Source organism: Apus apus, chromosome 15, assembly GCF_020740795.1.
Source record: "Apus apus isolate bApuApu2 chromosome 15, bApuApu2.pri.cur, whole genome shotgun sequence".
In the NCBI taxonomy this organism is placed as follows: domain Eukaryota; kingdom Metazoa; phylum Chordata; class Aves; order Apodiformes; family Apodidae; genus Apus; species Apus apus.
In genome coordinates, this window is record NC_067296.1 from 14,303,455 (window position 1) to 14,323,175 (window position 19,721).

Below are 19,721 nucleotides of genomic sequence, written 5' to 3' on the forward strand. Positions count from 1 at the left end.
TGGAAAGCAGGCTGGTGTAACAGAGTAACTGCAAAATAATGATTTGCTAAAGAGTCTAATGAGCTCAGTTTTTTCGAGCAGCATTAATCCCATCTTGAGCTTGCTGCCCTGACCAGGACTTCCCATGTGCAGTGCCTGGGATCCGGGCAGTGCAGGAACTGTCTCAGCAGGGTGACAAACGAGGTGTGGAGGGGCTGGATGGAGCTCTCAAGCCTCCCTGTGACGCACTGCCCTGAAGAATTGCAGGATAGAAGCTCATTCACTAGAGCTGGGTTTACGTGCTGTTGAAGCACTGGAGTAAACAGTTTGGATTACTGGGTAGTGACGGGTGCTTTTGATTCATATGATTCTTTGGCTCAAAGTTGTTAAAAGAAGCTGTATTCTGCAAAAAAGAGAGAAGTGGTTTTGGAGGCATCGTGAAGAGGAACTTGATGTGTTTTTGGGTCTTGGTGTGCCGAGTATTTTAGTACTTATGTGACTAAGTGGATATTTATTTTGCCTTAATGTGTATTTGATTAGGTTACATCAGCTATAAATACTGGAAGCTCTAAAGCCTCTCTTTCACTGTCTCTAATCTTGGCTTTTGAGGAACATTTAATGTCTTGTTGTGGTTACAATTAATCTGCGTGTGTTTCAGCAATTAGTGTTTATGTGCAGCAGGCAGCAGCAGACTCTGGCAACTGTCAATCAGCATCTGTAATTGGCTCTGAAAAGGGACGGGAGAGAAAACACAAGGTGATTCACTGCCTGCCCGGTTCTTTGGCAACACCTTTTTGTTGACAAACACCCTTTCTGGCCCGAGTTATTTGCTGTGCTTTGCTGTGCAGGTGGTGAGGAGCAGAGGAGTAGCAGGATTATCATTGCTTTGATTTGATAAAGCTGTTACATTACCAGTTGAATGGGCTGGAATTTACGTTCTCTGCCACCTTTTGTGACAGTTGCTGTTTTTTAAACTCTTGTAGTTTTTGTTTATGCAGAAATGTTTGTTTTTTAAACAAACTTTATTATAATATAGAAACATGTATACTCGTGTTAACCACTCAGAGGGACGACAAAATACATCCACCATAGGAGTTGAATTCTTCTGCTTGGCTAAGATTTAATAAAACTGATCATATGAGATTATATAAGCAAAACACAGATGGAGGAGGGAAAATGGTTTAATTTAAAGAGAGAACTGAGAGGTCATGTTGCTGCTGCTGCTGTGTTTGTAGCTCCCAGCTCTGGGTGTTCCTTCCAACTCCAGGGTGTAGGAGTGCTCTGCTGATGATTGGGGTTTCCTTATTGTTTGCTTTGAGGCTTTTTGTTTTTTAAAGGAAGTGGAAAAAGTTAACAGCCAGAGGTACTGGCAATACAGTTCAGCTTTGTCAGGGGAATCTGAACCTGTTAAAGAACCTGATGTGCCCTGGGCTGGGGAGTTCCTGGCTCCGCACCTTGAGCGAGTCACCATGTCTTTGTCCAGCAGTTACCACCTGTAAAATGGAGATTAAAATAGTGGCCTTCCTTTAGCAGTTTTCCAGGTCACAGGCTCTGTACCAGTGTCCTCTGTAGCATTGTTTCAATAAGGCTGTGCAGATTGATGGCTTCTCCTGCTTTGGGGCTGTTGAATGCTACAGCCATGAGTGCCATGCTGCTCCTCTTCCCTCCCCAGTTCTGCTGCTGGGAAACCTTTGTATGGGAGCCAGTTTGTTTCTGTGGTGTATATGTACAGCACCTTAATTCCTTGCCCTGAGAAGTGCAAAATGGATTTGTGACAGCAGCTGAGTGTTAATTTTGTACATCTAATCCCGCTGTTTGAACTGTAGTAGTTGCCTCTTGTATTAAGTACATTTAAATTTATTTTGAAATAGGAGGTGATAAAATGTTCAGGCTCTGAAAACCAGCTTCTTTTTCCTCCTGCTCATCACTGTCAATGCCTTCTCTTTGGGTTTGGATTTTTTTCCCTCTACGTCTTAATGGTACAAATGCTACAAAGGCTTCAGGTTGGTGGGAAGCTGTGACCCTGTTGCCTGGTGCTCGATGGGCTTTGGGCACATCACTGTGTCCTGCTGCTGGACTAGGTAATTGCAGTTAGTGTTCAGCTCTTCATAAATGGGGTAACAGCTCCCTTTGTAATGGTTTGTTTTGTGTGAGGAGTAGAGGGAAGTGTAAGAGTCACTCTCCTCTACATAAAAATACATACATTACTGAAGACTAGAAGAAAGTCAAAGTTCAAACAGAGACTCTAACCAGACCTTCAAAAAACGCACCAAAACCCAGTGTTAACCTTATCTTGGCTTTTTAACTGATGCTTGGGTGGACTGATGTTTTTACTAATAATCTGTTCTTTTTTTAAACAGCTTCTTAGTAGCTGCCTGTTGTACAGTGATCAATCTGTGGGTTTTTTTCAGTTGGTTTGGTTGTTTTCCAGCTGTATCACTCCTGTGTAAAACCTGCCATATGATACATGCTGGGAACCACTGATTACTGAGTGTTTTTCAAATAAAGCGACTCCAAGGAATTCATACTAATTAGCAGTCCACTATTCCAGGTTGTTGATTACTGGTTTTTTGTTGTTGGTTGTTTTTGTGTTTGTTTTTCTCAAAACCTTCATCATTAGGAAGAAATGAAAGAGGAAAACTCAGACTAGTGGAGTCAATGTATGGGAAAACAAAACTTTGTTTGGATGTCATTTCAGCACTAGCACATGCAGTCCTGAAATCCTAATGAAAAGAAATTAAAATGCTGGTTTGGTCCAGCTGTTGTTGGCTGCAGAGGAGGTTGCACATCTGTCTGCCCTGCCTTCACACTGTGGGTACTGGAGTTTGGAGCAGCTGAGGGGGCAGGAGCAGAGGGTGCAGATGAGCAGGGGCTGGAAGAACAGAAGCCCCGGCTCTGGGGTGGGTGCACGTCCTCTCGGACCCCTGAACAGCCACGTTCAGCTGCAGACTTTTGAAGAAGGGGATTGAAACACGGGAGAGGTGACAGTAAATCCAGAGCAGGTGGGGATGAGTTCCCAGTCCTGTCGTTTGCACCCGTGGCTCGACAGGCACGCGTGGTCCGTGTCCCGCGCCTCGGCAGGTCGTTGGCCTCTCTGACGGCATCTTTTGTCACGCAGGTGCTGATGTGACAGTGACAGAGCCCAGCAGCTCTGACAGCAGAGTGGAGCGATCGGATCCCTACGGGAATGCCGAGGAAGCCCTCCTGGGGGGGGAAGGCAGCTACATCTCCCAGCCCCTGACCCCGGAGAAGGAGGATGCACTCCAGGCTGCCACGGTGGCCAACCTGCGCGCCGCTCTCATGAGCAAGAACAGTTTGCTGTCCCTGAAGGCCGACATGCTGGGAGAGGATAGTTCTCTGCTGTTTGAGTACCTACCCAAAGGCACGCACTCCCTCTCTCGTAAGTTTGTGTTTATACCTATTTTTTTGTTTTGTTTACTGACACTTCAAGCGAAATCTTTAGTGAGGAGAAAATCCAGGTTGCTGCCTTGTTTATTACTGCTGGTGATGTTTATATCCTGGTTTAAGTCGTGCTTAGTCCCACTTTCCGTACAATTTGGAAACCCGTGTCTGATATTGATCCAGTTTTAATGCTAACTGCTGAAGCCATGGAAGGAGGTGTTTGGTGTGTGTATGTAGCTCTTGTCCTCGTTTTGCAAAGTGGTGCTTACAAACAATGCGAGTCCTTATGGTAAATGAAGTGGCTGCAAAGGTTTTGAATCCAGACTTGCCCAATGTTGAAAGGCTTGACTGTTGCTCTTGTATTTGTAGAAACAGTTGTGATTTTGCAGATCACAGGATCTTTGCTTCTTGCTGCTTATTTTCAGGCCTCTCTCTAAGTAATGAGCAACTATTGATTGTCCTGTTACACTCGTGCATGGAGACAAATCATTTCCTGCTGGTGATTTGTTTGGAACAGCTGATGTGCACCTTTGTGTGGGGACAGCTTATATATCAGCATACTTCTGTATTTCCTTCACTGCAACAGTAAAATAGTTTCATTCTCCAGTGCACAAAAAAAGAAAAATGATTAATGCTGTATTTTAATAATGCTCTCAGAAGATGTGTCATTTGTGACATAAAACACAGCAGGTGGTGGCTTTCTGAGTACTAAGCGTGAGTTTCCAGCAGAAAAGGTTTATTTTAATCTACAGTGAGAAAACTGACTAATTAAATAGAATGAGAAGTTCATCTAGGGTATTTATTTTTTGTTTCCTTGATGGCAAAAAGTAGGTAACTTCTAATGGTCATTTGGGTTGTATGATAAAGGGGGGAAAAATGGACAGTACCATGTTGGTCTTTGTGTCACTTTTCACTTCTTATGTCCGAAAAGCAGAATATTTCTCTTTTTTTAACTCTTAAGTTTGGAGGAAAAATATTTTTTTATACCTTATTCTGCAGCTTCAGTGTCTGAGGGAGACCTGCTCAGGTTACCCCCACAGTAGCTGGTGTACTGAATGATTTCCAATGCAGTCAGGTTGAGGTGGCTCACTCTAGGCTCCTGGGGGGCAAATCCCTTCCTTGCCATGGGAGAGCAAAGGCCCTGGGTGGTGACAGAGGTGGTTGATGCCCCTGGTCTGTGACAGGGCCATCAGCTGTTCCATCTGCTGTCGTGGTGAACTGGAATAGTGATGAGCTGCCCTCTGTCCATCATCCTGCTCTTGGTTGGAGGATTTTTAGGTGTCACTTAAAAGCTGAAGGACCACCTGGCACAAAGACAAATTACTACAAGGCAGTCGTAGATTCAGGGAAGAAATTAGAGATCTCTTAACCAGCTGAGAAGCAGAGTTAGGGAACAGGCAGGGTGGAGGCAGCACAGCAGCTGGGTTTAAAATAAAATTTGCTAGATTTAGAAAAGGGGTTAGTGATAGCTCATTCAGAGGTGCAGTGACTTGAGGAGGTCCTTCCAGCCTGTGTCTGAGGTCCCAGTTTTTCAGTCCTCTGACCATGACTTGAATTTCTTTCAGCTAAGTGTCAGTTATCTCATTTTTATAGGAGTGAAGTGAATTGCAAAGACAAAGAAAACTGCTCCCTTGGTTTGGTGCTCTCACACGAGTAGGTGGATGTGGCTGTGGCCTGGTGGGAGGATTTTTATGGGGGCAGGGAGCTATGGGACATACTATTCTTTCATCTTATTCAAATTCACAGGTATCAATTAATTTTAATCACATGAGGTTGATGCTCTGATACCAGACTCGTTTCCTTTTAAGTGGTCGTTATTAAATACAATAGGACATCAAGTTTAATGAGAATTTTCAGTGTATAAAACAACATTAAAGCAAGTGGTAAGATGATTCTGGAGATCTAAAAGCACAGTCTAGGTTGGTGCTAGCTTTGTAGGTGTTTTTCACATTTTTCTTCAAACACAATTTGAGGATGTTGAGTCATTTTAAGTCCTGGGCTATATTAAAAAAAAAAAATGGGGGGGGAGTGTTGTGGGAGAGTAGGCAGGAGCAGAGTGAACAAGATTCTTCTTTTTAAACACCAAAACCAGCCCAGTGTGTGGTAGTTTTCATCTGTCTGATCTGAAAAGGAAACTCACTGCTGTCAAGAGTTTTAAGTGGTTAATCTAGCAAATTTTAAAAAATGTGAAGTGTGTTTTTAATCTTAACTGCCAGCACTGGATTGTCTTCATGTTCTCTTATGAAGTCATAAAGTAAGGAACTGACTCCAAGAGCAGCATTCATATTTATTTTTCTTTTCTGGAGGAAAGCACTTAATGCAGGTGGACAGATATGGAGAGTAAATCATACTGCTGTGGAAGCTAACAGAAGACGCCCCAAAGTTTTTTATTTACCCCAAGTTATTATTTTTTTTTTTTTCCTAATTCACTGTAATTGTGATGATTGTATGAGGTGTGGAATTACTTAACATCCTGCTGATGGGAAATGAAGCCCAGGATGTGTGGGGGTGTTGCATCACTGTCATGTAGTCAGACATAATACAGCATTTCTGAAGTTAACCAGTTCAAACTCATTTAAAATCAGAAGGGAAATTTCAGTATCTTACCATTTCATTGACACTGTTGTCAGAGGACCTGGAGCTGGAGGGATCTGAGAAATTAGGGGGTATGGTCAAGACTGACATTGTTCATGTGCTTATCAGAAATGTAAAGAACATGCAGATTATGCAGAAAAAAGTACGTGTCACAAAATCACAGAATCATCCTGGTTGGAAAAGACCTTGAAGTGTCAGTAACTCATGGCTGAGGTCATCTTGGGTGCCATTAGTTACTGAACCTGCAGGGCTTGTTGTTGGGGATGTCCTTCAGATAAGACCATACAAGAAGTTTGGTTTTCCTTGTCTTCTACGTGTTTACATGGATTGTGAGAGCGGGTTGTTCTTTGCTGATTTCCAGCTCCAGCTGCACTGCTCTCTGAGCTCCTCAGCACTGGGTGTCTGACTTCATCTGTGACACTGAACTTTGGCAGCATTGTTCCGTGCGGTTACACCACATCTACAGGAGTCTCTGAGGCTTTACTTGAATGTTTGTAGCTGGTTTTGCTGAGGATAATCAAGAGAATGAGAATTTTCATTTTCCTTAGAAAATGAGTTGGTTAGTTTACATCCTTGTTCTCTCATTCAGGAAGTCAGAAACTCCCAGATTTTGGGGTGCCTGACCACCTTAAAGGGCGACTCTCCCACATTTTCAGAATAGTACATTGTATACTTTTTTGTATGGCTAAGTTTGGCTTTTCCTGTTTACCCTGTTGCAACTGAAACTGTTTATAGAAGCAATTCCTAGGAAGCTTGCTGGCCAAGTGATTACACGGTACACAGAGCCCTTTTCTTTGGGGCAAACCAGCTAATACGTTATTTTTAGTTAGCGGTTCGTTGGAGCCAATAATTTGTATTTGCACTGCATGTTAAAGGAATACATTTTACACAGTGGTCAGCTTTCCCAAGAGGGAGTTAAAGGTATCCAGTTTGACATGGAGTTTTTGTACTTGGTAACAAAAATTAAGGGGAGGATGGATGCAATTTTAAGCAAGATAAATAACCTTTGGCTTTCTCTTTTTCACAGTAATGACTGTCCAGCTGTCAGGGAATACTCTATCAATATAAATACTGCTAAACTAGTGCATCATCTCCTGTACACAAAGATGACTGAAGGAAAGTGCTTTTGATTTCTGATTTACAAGTTAAAATACTTTTCATTAAAATTCATTTCAATACAAACTTAGGAAGGAAAAACTTCCTCACGGTACTAGTCAGAATGGGACAAAACATAAATTCAGGAGCTGTTTGCATTCTTGTGTGCAAATTATGGGTTGTTATGTGGGTTTCTCTTCTTGTATTATTTACAGTTGTTGGAACCAAATAAATATTAATTATTGTTTTAAAAATCACCTTTGTGCTTTATTGTGTTGTACTCTTTTTGTGGCTCGTGGTGGATGATTGAGTTGTTACTCCTGACTCTATTTGGTTGCTCATTCTTTAGCCTTAATTTTTGCCTTAAGAAATGCATCTTTTCTTAGAGACCTGGGCAGCACAGTAAAGATACTAATAAAGGATTAATCAAACCAGACCCCCCTGGCTTATACTCACGTATGTGAAAATGCCACTGGTTTAAGGAAGCACAACCCAGAGCTGCCTTGAAGCTGCTGATGATCACAGTGTGAGCACAGTGTGAACAGGGCAGTTTGAGTCACTTTGGGATGGTCAGAGAGAAAAGGAACCTAGGCAGGAATTCACTTTTTCCCCCCCACACACATTTCTTTCTATCTTCAATTTACAAAGTTTTGTCATTTTGTTGTCCTGCCTTAAATGACAGCAGCAGCAGATGGGTGCAACCAGAATGAAAACTGAGGCATTCTTGGTGTGTTTCAGTAGAGGTAACTACCTTGTGAGAGATTCCAATCTGTGCTCAAAGCAGAGGAAGGTAAATCAAACATCCAGCTTGTGGCACAAGAGCAAAATTGCCTTTGACAGCTGATTAAAAAGTTAGGTTGGGGTTGTTCACATCTGGAAACCTTTGTGGGGCTTCACTCGCCTGCTTTGTTGTGACCCAGATCGTGGTGTGTTGTGCTCAGACGTGGTGTAAACTTTGACTTGTTATTTATAGCTGCATTAAAGAGTGTGGGGTTTATATGTGTAAAAGTTTCAATGAGACTCTTCTGTGTTAGCAGCAAAACAGCCTTTAGGACACAGAGTGCTTTAAATACTAATTGGTATACTTTAATGCCATATTTGCTTCTGATTTCACCTGCTTGCTTTTCAAAAACAATGACCTGCTTGGTATGTCATCCCAATAGTCAGTAAAGGTGTTGAAGTTTGTTTGACAACTTGTAATGTACTGCAATCTTGATTCCACAGTTTTTATTTGTGTGTGGATTTGTTGTTGATCGTCAGTGCAGTTTCTGGAATATTGTTTCCCCTTTGGCTGTTGCTACAGCCTGGACAGGGGTGGTGGTGGTGATTCTGCTTCAGCTGAACAAAGAATGTTTTCCTTCTTCATGATGGTAGATTTTTAGAATGTACCAACTGTCAGGTGTAATTGAATAATTTTGTACAAATATTTGAACTTCCATGCTGGCTGGCTGCAGAAGGAAAGGAATAATTTTTTTCCCCATCTTTTGTAAAGCACTTTGAGATCAAGGGCTGACAGTACTATACTAAATAAAACACCACGGTCAAATCTTGAGATCTGAAGCGCTGACATACATTTTCATGAAGCTAGCACTAGAATAAAGTTTGTGTGTATGTTAAAGATTGAAATGTATGTGTTTGCAATGGTGCTTCTCCAGGAGGTGTCTTTCAGCAGTAGGATTGCTCTGGATATTGGTGCTGCTTTCTCCGGACGGACTCTGGAGCCATGTGATGTGACCCCACCAAGTTCTGGGTGGGGAGGCTGGTTTTAAACAGACAAACAGACAAAAAAGCCTGGCTTCCCCCTGGTGCTGCATTCCCTCCCAGTGACAGAAGATGAGCTGCAAGTGCTGGGGCGCTGCCTTGGCGAGGCCTTTTTTAAAACCACCAGCTGGTGCTAGTTCACGTGGGTGAGATTCGTTTCCTGTGTTCCCCAGGGCCTGGCACCAACTTGAATCGTTCAAGGGGCGAATGTGATGGCAAAGTGGAAGCACCATCCCCCCTGCTGCCTTCATCACACCTTGCCACTCAGAGCCCCCCTGAGATCTGCTCTTCTGGTGACATGTCACCAGAAACCATGATCAAAGGAGAGGTGCCTTCCTCGACCCAGGTAAGATGGGGGGAAGAAATGCAAAGACATTTAAATGCAAAAGTATCTGTTTAATCAAATTCTCCCCAGCTAGAAGTACTTTGAAAGACTGTAATACTTTATACTTTGATCTCTTAGCTTTTTTTTTTTTTTTTAATATAGGTTATTTTAAAACTAGAAGTCTGTTGAGGTCAGGGCTGGTGCTGTCCTAATTTTATCCCTCCTGCCTTACTTCAACACAACTTGCTTTCAAAAAAAATTTTTTTTCTTATAAGTATACATGCCCTTTTTATTGTAAATCCCTTGGCTTGCAAACCATTGCTTACAAGGCTTGCTGAGACCCAGCTGCCCACTTCTGGTTTGCATTTGGGTTTCTTGTAACTATATATTTGGACAGAGGCAGGCTGGCGTTCTGTCTTACAGGAGTCAGGAGTTTGACATAAAATCCCTGGCTTTCTGAGGCATTTCTTATTCTTAATGTTTTTGAAATGGGTGGAAGCACAGATTTTCCTTTGCAGTCAGTCACCTTAGAGCCAAGTGAGCTGATGAGAAGGGCTGGTATCTCTTGCCTGGTCTCCAGCAGACCTGCCCAGGCTCTGCCTCCTAGAGCGCTGCCATCTGCTGCACGCTGACGTGTCGCAAAGGTTTTATGAAAAAACGACAACAACAAAAGATCAGCTTTTATTTATAGTTTGGCTCAGCAGTGCCAGAGAGCGTTGCATAAAGGGGACTCTGCAGAAGGTGTTTGTTTTCTGTGGGCTTTTCTATGTGGAAAGAAAAAGTAGCTGTGTAGGGCTAAGACAGAATGTTTCCAGTTCCCTTGTGTCTGCTGGACATTTTCTGTCCAGTGTTTCTTTCCCCTTGGCCTGAGTGGGAGCTACAGATGCACGTGAGACTGAAAAATGAGTAGTTACCCAGGACCCAAAGAGGTTCTGTCACCAGGTCTTGCAAAGTCCAGCCCAGTTCACTTAGCTGCTTTGGAAAGGCAGATAATGATGAAGCTTGGAAAGCTTTGTGAGGGAAATGGGGGATGAGGCTCCCAAAGGAAGGGGTGGGGGCAGTGACAGGATGGCAGCCTGAGCACTGACTGCAGAGATGTGCTCTTGTAAATCCCTGCCTTAACTTCAGTGTGCTTTTCATTTGCAGGCCACTTACGATGGATTTTTAGCACTTTGGCAGTTTGATAACTCTGATTCAGGTAAGTAGAGGGAAAATGAATGGTTTTTAAGCTGCCATTGTTTTATACCAGAAGACAGTGACGTGTCTGTGTGCGTGTGCGTTTCTGCTTTTAGATGCGCGTTCCCTGAGGTCTGAAGACACGGACATGACCACTGATGGCCTGTTCCTGGCTTCAGCCCTAGCCAAGAGGCTGACATGTGGCTTCTGCTGGAGGGTGTTCCAGTGTGCTGAGGAGCTGAGGGAGCACATCCACCAGCACATGTTCTCCGTGCTGCTCCCGTGGGACTTGGTTGGCTGCTCCCAGGACAGCGTGCCTCCTGGCCAGCTCGCCCGCTTCCAGTGCTCCAAGTGCCCTGCCAGCTTCACCCTGAAATCCAACATGGATCGGCACGAGAAGACCATCCACTTCAACTGTAAGAAGATGCAGTGTCCTAACTGTGCCAAGCTGTTTCGGGACAAGACAGACTTAAACCGGCACCTTGTGTCTGTGCACTCAAGCGAGCGAACCTTTGTGTGTCTCTTCTGTGGCAAAGGCTTTGGGACCCAGAAGAACCTCAATAACCACGTCAGAGTGTGCTGCCTGGGCTCGGCCCAGCTGGGAGGGTTGGAGCTTTTGGACAGTGTAGGACAAAGCGAGGATCCCGAGGATGTGTAGCTGCTCTTGCTTGTACAAGACGCTTTCTTTAAACTAGGAAAAGCAAATGGTTCCGTTGCTCTCGTGCTGCAAACAAACGTACTGCAGGTGTGATGTCATGGAGTAACTCCCCAGAGCTGGGGGGTTGATAATGGGCTGGTTCCAGAGGCTTTGTAGCTGCAGCCACGGTGCTATTTTTGTGCAAAGATAACTGGTGTCAGCCCTTACTGTAGGCACCTCGGCTGTCTTCATTGGTGTGATCATACTGTGTGCTTAGACTACCTTAAACTTCCTTATCAGGAGATCTCAAAGTGCTTTATAAAAGAAATGGTAATGTTCTCCTTGTGTTCCCTGGAAAAATAACATACCTCAGCTTGTGAGCATGTTATCAATAGAATTAATAATAGAATTCAGTTCTATGAGTTCTGGTCTAGTGCTCTGTCCTAGACAATTTGGGCATTTCAGGGTTTTTCATCTTGAGATTAGCAGCTGTGAAAGCTCTGGGTCACTCAGCCCTATAAGCTGTTTATAAACTCTGGTTTTCTGTGCCATTTCAGGAAGGAAAAACATGCTGCTTGTTCATACGTGTGACAGGGTATGTTATTTGGGCTTGAAAGTTGCCACAAGGCTTGTGTGTTATGTTTGAGTACTCCTAGGGCTTTTCAAAATATATACTGGAGTGTGGCTGTGGTTTTCAGGAATTCTGTACGTTTTCCTGACTCGTTTGTTTCCAGTAATGAATTCAGATAGCCAGGCTGAGTGTTTGGTGTTGGAACTGAGGAGAGAAGGCTTTGCATGGCCGTAACCTAGAGTGCACATGCAAAATCAGTAATGGTTATTACTGGGGTCTAGGAGTCTTACTGTAATTTCTATTTTATCATATGAAATTAATTTAAAAGAAAAAAAAATATTGCATATTTCTGTGTCTCTGGCTACATATGTACATGCAAAAGCAGAGTACAATTAATTGTGGTGCTGTGCTGTGGACAATGTGGCTTGTCAGCAGCTGGAGCATCAGCCTTGCCTGTCTCATAGGGTTGCTGTTCTTCCTGTGCCAGGGAGGCAGCTGAGGAGATGGAGGATTTTCAGAGTTCTTCAGAAAGGTTCCTTCTCATAATATCGTTGTGTCTCAGGGAGACAAAAATCAGGAATACTTGGTCATGCACAAAGCGGACTCGCAGCCCGGAGAGCTGCAGGGGAGGGTTTCTTGCAAAGCTGTTTCCTGTGGAAAGCTGGATGTGAGGATCATCCGGTTCCTGCTGCCCTTGCTCTGCTGGAGGGGGAGCAGGTACGTTCTGGGCCAGGGCTGGGAGTCGGGACGGCTCCTGCTGCCTCAGGGCTGGGTTTCTGAGGGTCGGGAAGCCTGAGTTTCCCTCCTTGGCTTAGCTCTTACTCTTTGTTTGAGCAGGGTGCGGTCAGAGTTGAGAATGTGTTCCTGTACAACCAGTGTAGTACACACCACTTCAGACATTTCATTTCTATTTTTTTCCTGCTCTTGTTCCCATTGACATCTTTGGCATTGTGGCTCACAGCTGCCTGTGAGGGTGTAGGGTGTATAGTCTGTCAGCTCCCCTTGTTACAGATGTCAGTTTAATTGCCTCATAGTTTACTCTGCTCTTAAATAAATAGCAAGCGAGGAAGGAGGAAGCTGAGCCAGAAGAGAAAGTTGTGACCAAAATGAGCCTTATCTGGACATTTGGGAGCAGCGTGGTAGGATTTGTGTGAAGCAGAGGAGATGTCAGGAAAAGTCATTTCAGAAAATTTTAAAGGGCTTTGTTCACATGATAACAGATTATGGCACTTGGTGTTTGTTCATTGTTCTCATATTTGAGAATTTAATTCAACATGGAACTATTTTTCTATAGTCAGGCCAACTCAGTCTCTCTAATAGAGTTTTAAGTAGTATTTTACTTGGCCTGTGCATCAGAGTGCTTCCTGACTTCAGCCCTGAGAATTCCCAGTGTTGCCCTTCAGGATCAGCACTAGGTTTTTGGAACTGTTAGAGCCAAGGGATATAATGTAGCAGAGGCTCACAGAGTTCCTGTAGAAAACTTCTTTAAAAGCAGGATTTTCCTGTTAGAAAACAGCATGGGAAGATGATGGGAGTTGTAATTTTGGCAGTTAAATTGGCACCTTGGTATGTATGACCATAAATATAATGAGGATTAAATGGACAAGAATTGTCTTAAAGTTTGTGAATTCTTTGTCATAAGTGAGTGTAATAGTTTAGGGGTTATGAGCTACATATTGGTTCACAGAGTTAATACAAAATAGTTTCACCAGGCAGTAAATCACTAGTGCTTTCCCTGCTCTCAAGTTAGGGCTGTAAGAGCCTATTTCACTTAACAGCCTCAGTGAAATAAGTAAATTCACTTGAGATGACAACACGAAAGGCTTTTTTTCCCAGCCTGTTTGTGTTGGTTTTTAAAATGCACATCTGTAAATATTTTAGTGGCATTAAGTACACAGCTGGATGCTGTGGCTCTGTTTGTGCTGCGTTCTCCACATCTTGGTGCTGCTCTTCAGGGAGTTGTGTCTGGCAGCTCCTTATCTCTGGCGCTGCTCTTAATGGTCTTGATGGTCTTGTTAAAGATTATTTCTTAGGACCTTAATGCTGCTATTTGTGAGCACTATAAAATGTTGTCATTCAGACAAAAGATGATAGCTATACCACAGTTGGTATGTTGTTCATTAAATCCGTGGACTTGTGGGTGCAGGTATTTAACAGTGCTATGACAAATGTTAATTCTGCAATACAGCTATTTTTCTAAAAATGTTATTTTTCAGGTGTTTACTTTTGTAGATGCAAGAACTAAATACATGGCTATTGGGTGAAAAAAAATAGTTTTCAATAAAACTAGAGCTAAAAAAAAAAAGTGACTGTGACTATTTTTAACTGTAAGCATCCCAGAAGCTGCAAATGGTGTTGTCAAGCAATTTAGGCTGAATACAGGGAAAAGTAGGTGTGAGGGATCTTGAAATCGGAAGGTGTCATGAATATATTGTTGGAAATACCTGTGTGTGTTGGAAACACTTGGCTATTTGTGTGTGAAGGGAGCGTGCCAAGGGTGCAGGTCGTGCTTCTGAGGTTTGGAGTTGCCTTCTCAGCTCCTGCAGTGGCTCAGCAAGGAGCAGGGACGTGGCGGGCGAGAGGAGCCAGCTGGTCGCTTCGGAAATGACGGGATCAGGCACAGTCTGGCCGTGTAGGAAGTAAGGGATTTTATGGTCTTCTCTAAAGCACTTTTGCTTTGTAATCTTGGGATCTGTTTGCTGTAAGGCTCTCTGTGTCAGGTTTTTTTCCCAGGTGGCTGATAAACCTGGCCTGCTGAGCAGCTTGTCCCACTAGCTGTGGTCTACACATGGAGCGTGTTCGTGGTGTTAGTGCTGGATGTGGCCTTGGACTGGAGGAAGGAGGTTTTATGTCCCCTCTTGACTTCCCTTGATCAGCTTACAGCTTGCTTACCTTGTCTAGACTCCTTAGTAATAGGTTTATAGTGATCCTGGGGAATATAAGTGTTTGTATGGCCTATTACTAATGCTCAGGAGCTACACGATCAAACCGGAAACGTGTTTCTCATCAACAGCTTTAAATCCCAACACTGAGACCTGCTTCAGGCTTTCCTGCAGAAAAAAGTGGGCTCCTTGCCTCTGGTGTCAAATCCAAAGGAGATGAAAGCAAAAAATACTTTTCCTGTAATATAAAAAAGAGAGAGGTTTTCATAGTCTATTTGAAAGAACCCCCACCTTGTAAATCAGCAGCTGGGAGCGGGGCAGGAGAAGAGCTGTGCAGCCTGGCTGAGCTGCTGGTGATCAACAACAGCTTGTGCAGGGCTCTGGGCATCAGGCCATTTTCAAGTGTCTCCTCTGGGAGGTTCCCAAAGCAGTGCAAGTGCAGAGTCACTTGAAACCAGCCCTTCAAAACTCTGCCAGGGCACAGTCAGTAATCTTTACTGACGGGTGGAGAAAATACCCTTTAGTGTTCCTGTTCCCTGTGGTCAGTGTTGCAGCCATGGCCCAGGTGAGTAGGCTTTTCTTTGTTTTTTTCCTTGGGCTAGAAAATTCTCTTGACAGCTTTACAAATGTGCTGGAAAAACCCACCAAAGCCCCAGAAAAAAAGCAGCTGTAGAAGTGTACCACCACAGTTGCTGAGCAGCCCAAAGCAGCAAGTTAGGAGCACAAGAATATAAGACTCTCAGATCAAATTCAAGCTGTTAATTAAAAGGAGTATATTTTTCATCAAAGTTAGCAGTGTGGAGGGTATGTTTAATTCCAAATACTCAAAACAAATGCCAAGATAAAATTCACACCATGGCAACATTTAAGATCTTGAACCATGTTTTTAGTCTGCATTTGAGCAATAAAAAACTTCCAAGAAAGTATTCTCAGATGAGAGGTAGTTACTTTTCACATCGTTTCATCTGCATTGCAAAAGCAAAGTAAACTTTAAAAACAGAACAACGACACAAACCCACCACAAATGGGGCATTCAGTGACACAGAGTGTGGGTCTTCCCTGTTTCAGGAGCTGGTTTTCAGTGCACTTTGCTGCCCCAGGGCATTACCTGTGGTGTGCTGAGAGCGTGCAGCCTGCCTGCAGTTCCTAGGGCATGTGTAGGAGATAACAAGCATCTAAAAACATTGCAAAGTTCTCAGTCCATTAGAAGCCCTGTAGTAGGTCTGGTACTTCCCTTATTCCCTTAGCTCCCCTACATCAACTGCTTTCATTTACCAAGAGACATTTACACACAGATCATGCACTTGAGGTGATTAACTAGAATTTGCTAATTTTCCCCCCCCTCATCATTACGTAAACAACATATTGCTTTCAGAAATGACAATAATTAGGAGAAAAGTGAGTAGAAATGAGCATACTAAAGGAAAGCAGTAGAATTATTAGAAGATGGAGATGTAAAATCTTATCTATGTAGACAGTCTCTTCCTGGTTTCAGGTGGGTGGGTGTCTTCAGGGAGCAGCAAAGACTCAGTTTTCATCTGCTGCAGTTGGCATGTTGCACTTTGGCTTTGTCTGGAGGAGAAGGTGGAATGTTCTGTTGGCAAATTAGACCCTTGGGCTGTCACTGCTGCACGTGTCCCCTGGGCCTGCCTTAGGTGTGCTGCTGAGGAGGTGTCAAGGAAAAAGGAATCAATAATGTCAGGAAGGGTTTAAAGAACTCACCCCTTTTCTGGTTTGGCAAAATCAGGTTAGGGAGACAGAAAAAGCCTCCATCAAGGGCTGCCTAGAGCTGAGTGGTCAGGAGGCTGGTGGGGGCCATGCTGAGAGTCAACATTAGCATCTCTTTATGTTCCTGTATCTATGCTGCAGTGGTAGCACTGGTTGAGGTGGATAATGGAGCGTCTGTTTGTCCTGACTGTCCTGTTCTCCTGGGTGATCTTCAGTCTCTGCAACTTCACTGAAGTACTCCTGGAGCATGGGATGATGTTCTTGCATCACCCCAGAAACAAAACCAAAGCACCTGGCACTGTTGGGGTGTCATGTTTGTGGTCTTCTCTTCACAGCTTCCTGCTTCTTCCGCAAATAAGGACAAGTCATTATAATAGATTTATTATAATAATATATTATAATTTTTATTTATTATAATTCAGCAGATTGTCAACCCTCTTGATTTGCTCTTTAACAAGCATTAGGCCACATGCCCTGCAGCCTTGCTACATGTTTGTGTACTGCCTTGCTCAAAAGCTTCTCTGATGAAAGCACTGGAAGTTCTTACTTTTAATAATGTAAGTGCAATAGTTTAGTGTAAGGATTGAAAAAAATGTAGATGGTTAAGAGGTGAGAACATGACTTCTCAGTGAACTAATTTAACAGTGAAATCCTAAACAAGATGACTGACTTTTTTTTATTTATTTTTAATCTGCATGTTTTGCTTTCTCTCTTGCAGTCAACGAGTTCACAGTCATCAGGAAGAAGTTCAAGTGCCCATACTGCAGCTTTTCAGCCATGCACCAGTGCATCCTGAAGAGACACATGAGGTCCCACACGGGGGAAAGACCTTATCCCTGTGAGATCTGTGGGAAGAAGTTCACACGCCGGGAGCACATGAAACGACACACCCTGGTGAGAGGGCAGGTGGGGGGACCCGTGTGGATTTCAGACAACAGGAGCTTCAGCTCTTGGGTCTTCTCCTCTCCAGGGCTCCTCTGAAGCTTCCCCAGTACCTTTTTTCCCCACCCAGCCCCCTCTCCAGCACAACCTTCTCCTCCCCCTGCAGCCCTGGCTGCTGACAGGGCAGTAGAACAGCTCACACTCTCTTCTGTGATTGTCCAAGATTTTCTTGTATGCAAATGACTGATCCTCGTGCCCAGAAGTGGCCGTGGGGGCTGCCTGAAGTGCTGGTGGCAAGACGAGCTGCTGGGTCTGTGCTTGTGGCTTGTCCTGCTGTCTTTCCTCCCAAGTGCCTGGCGTTTTGGGGCGGGCAGTGCCAGGTGGGGCTGTGCAGGCGGGCGCTGCTGGGCGCTGGGTGAAGACAGTGCAGAAATAAGGCAGGAAAAGGAAGTAGGTTTAACAACAAAAACCTCCTTTCTCTCAGTTCCTCAAGTGATAACCAAAGACAGAATTTTAGTTTAACTCTGACTAAAAAGTGTATTTTTATAGTCTTCATATAAAATGTAAATGTAATAGAAACCCTTGTTTTCTTTGAATTGGAATAGTCTAGTAAAACCAAGATTCATATCTTGGTGAAGGCATTGTCAGGCACCAAGGCCAGATGCCATTTCTGTGGTTAATACTCAATAATTTGGCAATAAGGGAAGTAGGATTGATTTCTGCTCACTTGCAGTATGTGACTAAACTATCAGTGTTGGAAAGAGGGAGAGAGGCCATGAGGTTTTCCACAGATATTTCAATTACACATCATTTTAGTACCTGTTTTATAGTTTCTTCTTTTTCCATGGCTCTTTCAGCCTGTACTCTGCACCTTTGGCCACCTTCTGTCATGGTATTCAGCTTTGCAGTCCTGAAAATAATTCTTCTTGCAGTTAAAAAGGAGTGATACCTACAGATCCTGTGAGATGGCTTTGACCAGCCCTGTCCAACTGCTTTCAAAAAAGCTTACGTGGAGTTGAAATGGAAAAATAAAATGCAGTGATTTTGCTTGATGTGGTTGGAGGACACGTGGCCAGGACTAGCTCAGAGCAAGGAGGACCAGGAGCCAGAGGACATCAGAGGAGCTCAGGGGCTTTGAAGGAGGTTGGGGCTGGTGTAGTGCAGAGCCTGAGCCAAGTGTCCTGCAGTAGTGAGGGCTGTGGGGGTAAGATGGGTCAATTTGTCCTCTTCCCAAATGCCTTTAGCTCGGCTGGGTGTTGTGGTGAGCAGTGAGCTCAGGGTTATGGAGAACTCGGGTGCAGAGGAGGTGATCCCAGGGTGGGGCAGGAGCAGGGAACTGGCCTTGGCAGGCAGCTGGTGCAGGATACAAGGAAGGACTGTTCCCCACAAGGTGTGTTTCATCAGCACAACCTTTCGTACAGGCTCTTTTGAGCATGAAAAGAATAAATGAGTTAAAAAAAGGATTAGACACAAGTGGTATGTGCCCAGAGGCTCTGGTGGGTGATGGCCTGCAGGAAATGGCTTTCTCAGGATGACCCCAGGTCACTGAACAGCAGAGAACAAGGTGGATCCTTCTCTGCTTCTGCACTGGTTCCCAAAGTGTCCCCTGCTGGTCAGTGCCAGCAACAGGGCACTGGCCAGGGCAAGCTCCTGGGTCCCTGAATGCAACTGATATATAAAAAATAAATGCTATATAAAAGAAGATATCTGTACATAAAATACATATTGGTCAGCCCTGAAATAGTTGGGCAGTTGGCCCAGATGATAAAAGTTGCTCTCAAAACGACTCCTGATGATCAGAAGGCAGGCACGAGGGGAGTTTCCATGGGATGACACCACGACAGGGTTGAACTAATCACCTTGGGTTTGAGTCCACGACAAACGGCCACAGTCGCCGCGGTGGTTTTGCCTTTGCAGAAGGACAGGGGGGAGTGGGTCCTTCCCTGCAGCTCCCCAGCCATCTCCCTTGGCATTAACTCTCCTCCTTGGCCTCCTTTTCCAGGTCCACAGCAAAGATAAAAAATACGTCTGCAAGGTCTGCAACCGAGTGTTCATGTCTGCAGCCAGCGTGGGGATAAAGCACGGCTCGCGCCGCCACGGCGTCTGTGCCGACTGCTCCGGCCGGGGCATCGCGGGGCACCTGGACCACAACGGGGGAGAAGGGTCTCCAGAGGAGTGCTACCCTGGGGAAGGCCAGTACATGGAAGACCCGGATGACATCAAAGTGGAAGGAGACGAGGAGATGGGAGACGACGACGACATCAAGTGGAAGGACGACGTGGGGATGTCACAAGATGATGTGATTTTAGATGACGACAAAGATGTCGACTCTCCGCAGGAGCAGGACAACTCGGGGGAGAACGACAAGGATTTTACCTGGATTTCTTAGGGATTTTGGGGAGGGGTTTTGTTTGGCTCTGTTGTTTGTAGGGGGTGGGAGGGAGGGCGGGGGAGGAAGGAGTATGTTGGAAAAACTACGTAGCCTTGTTGTCGTCCATGTGTGCAAAAATAACTCTTGTGTTTTCTAAACAAGTCCTTCTCTGTTCCACTCGGATATTGTCTTAGCGACGCCGCTTCCAGCGGCACGACTGACTTTGCCTTCCCCCTTCCTCCTCCCTCTTTCCTTCTTCTCCCTTCTTCCTTCTCCCTCCACCACCAGCCCTGCCTGTGGCCACCCCACCGGCCCCG

General features: G+C 44.5%; 1 protein-coding gene across 8 annotated transcripts in view; it reads left to right on the plus strand.

Annotated features, from left to right (window-relative positions):
* ZBTB46 (zinc finger and BTB domain containing 46) overlaps positions 1-19,458 on the plus strand; it is a 47,016-nt gene extending 27,558 nt beyond the window's left edge. For 5 of the 8 annotated variants that reach the window (XM_051632735.1, XM_051632736.1, XM_051632733.1 and 2 more), the window contains 6 exons: positions 3,098-3,379; positions 9,006-9,178; positions 10,304-10,355; positions 10,450-10,749; positions 16,870-17,045; positions 19,036-19,458. In XM_051632735.1, the coding sequence (XP_051488695.1) occupies positions 3,098-3,379; positions 9,006-9,178; positions 10,304-10,355; positions 10,450-10,749; positions 16,870-17,045; positions 19,036-19,422 (1,370 nt within the window). In that variant the 3' untranslated portion in view covers positions 19,423-19,458. Of the gene's footprint in view, positions 1-3,097; positions 3,380-9,005; positions 9,179-10,303; positions 10,356-10,449; positions 11,079-16,869; positions 17,046-19,035 lie in introns of those variants that run through there. The other 3 variants (XR_007890950.1, XM_051632739.1, XM_051632740.1) reach the window with 3 other exon arrangements.
* The last annotated feature ends 263 nt before the right edge of the window (positions 19,459-19,721 follow it).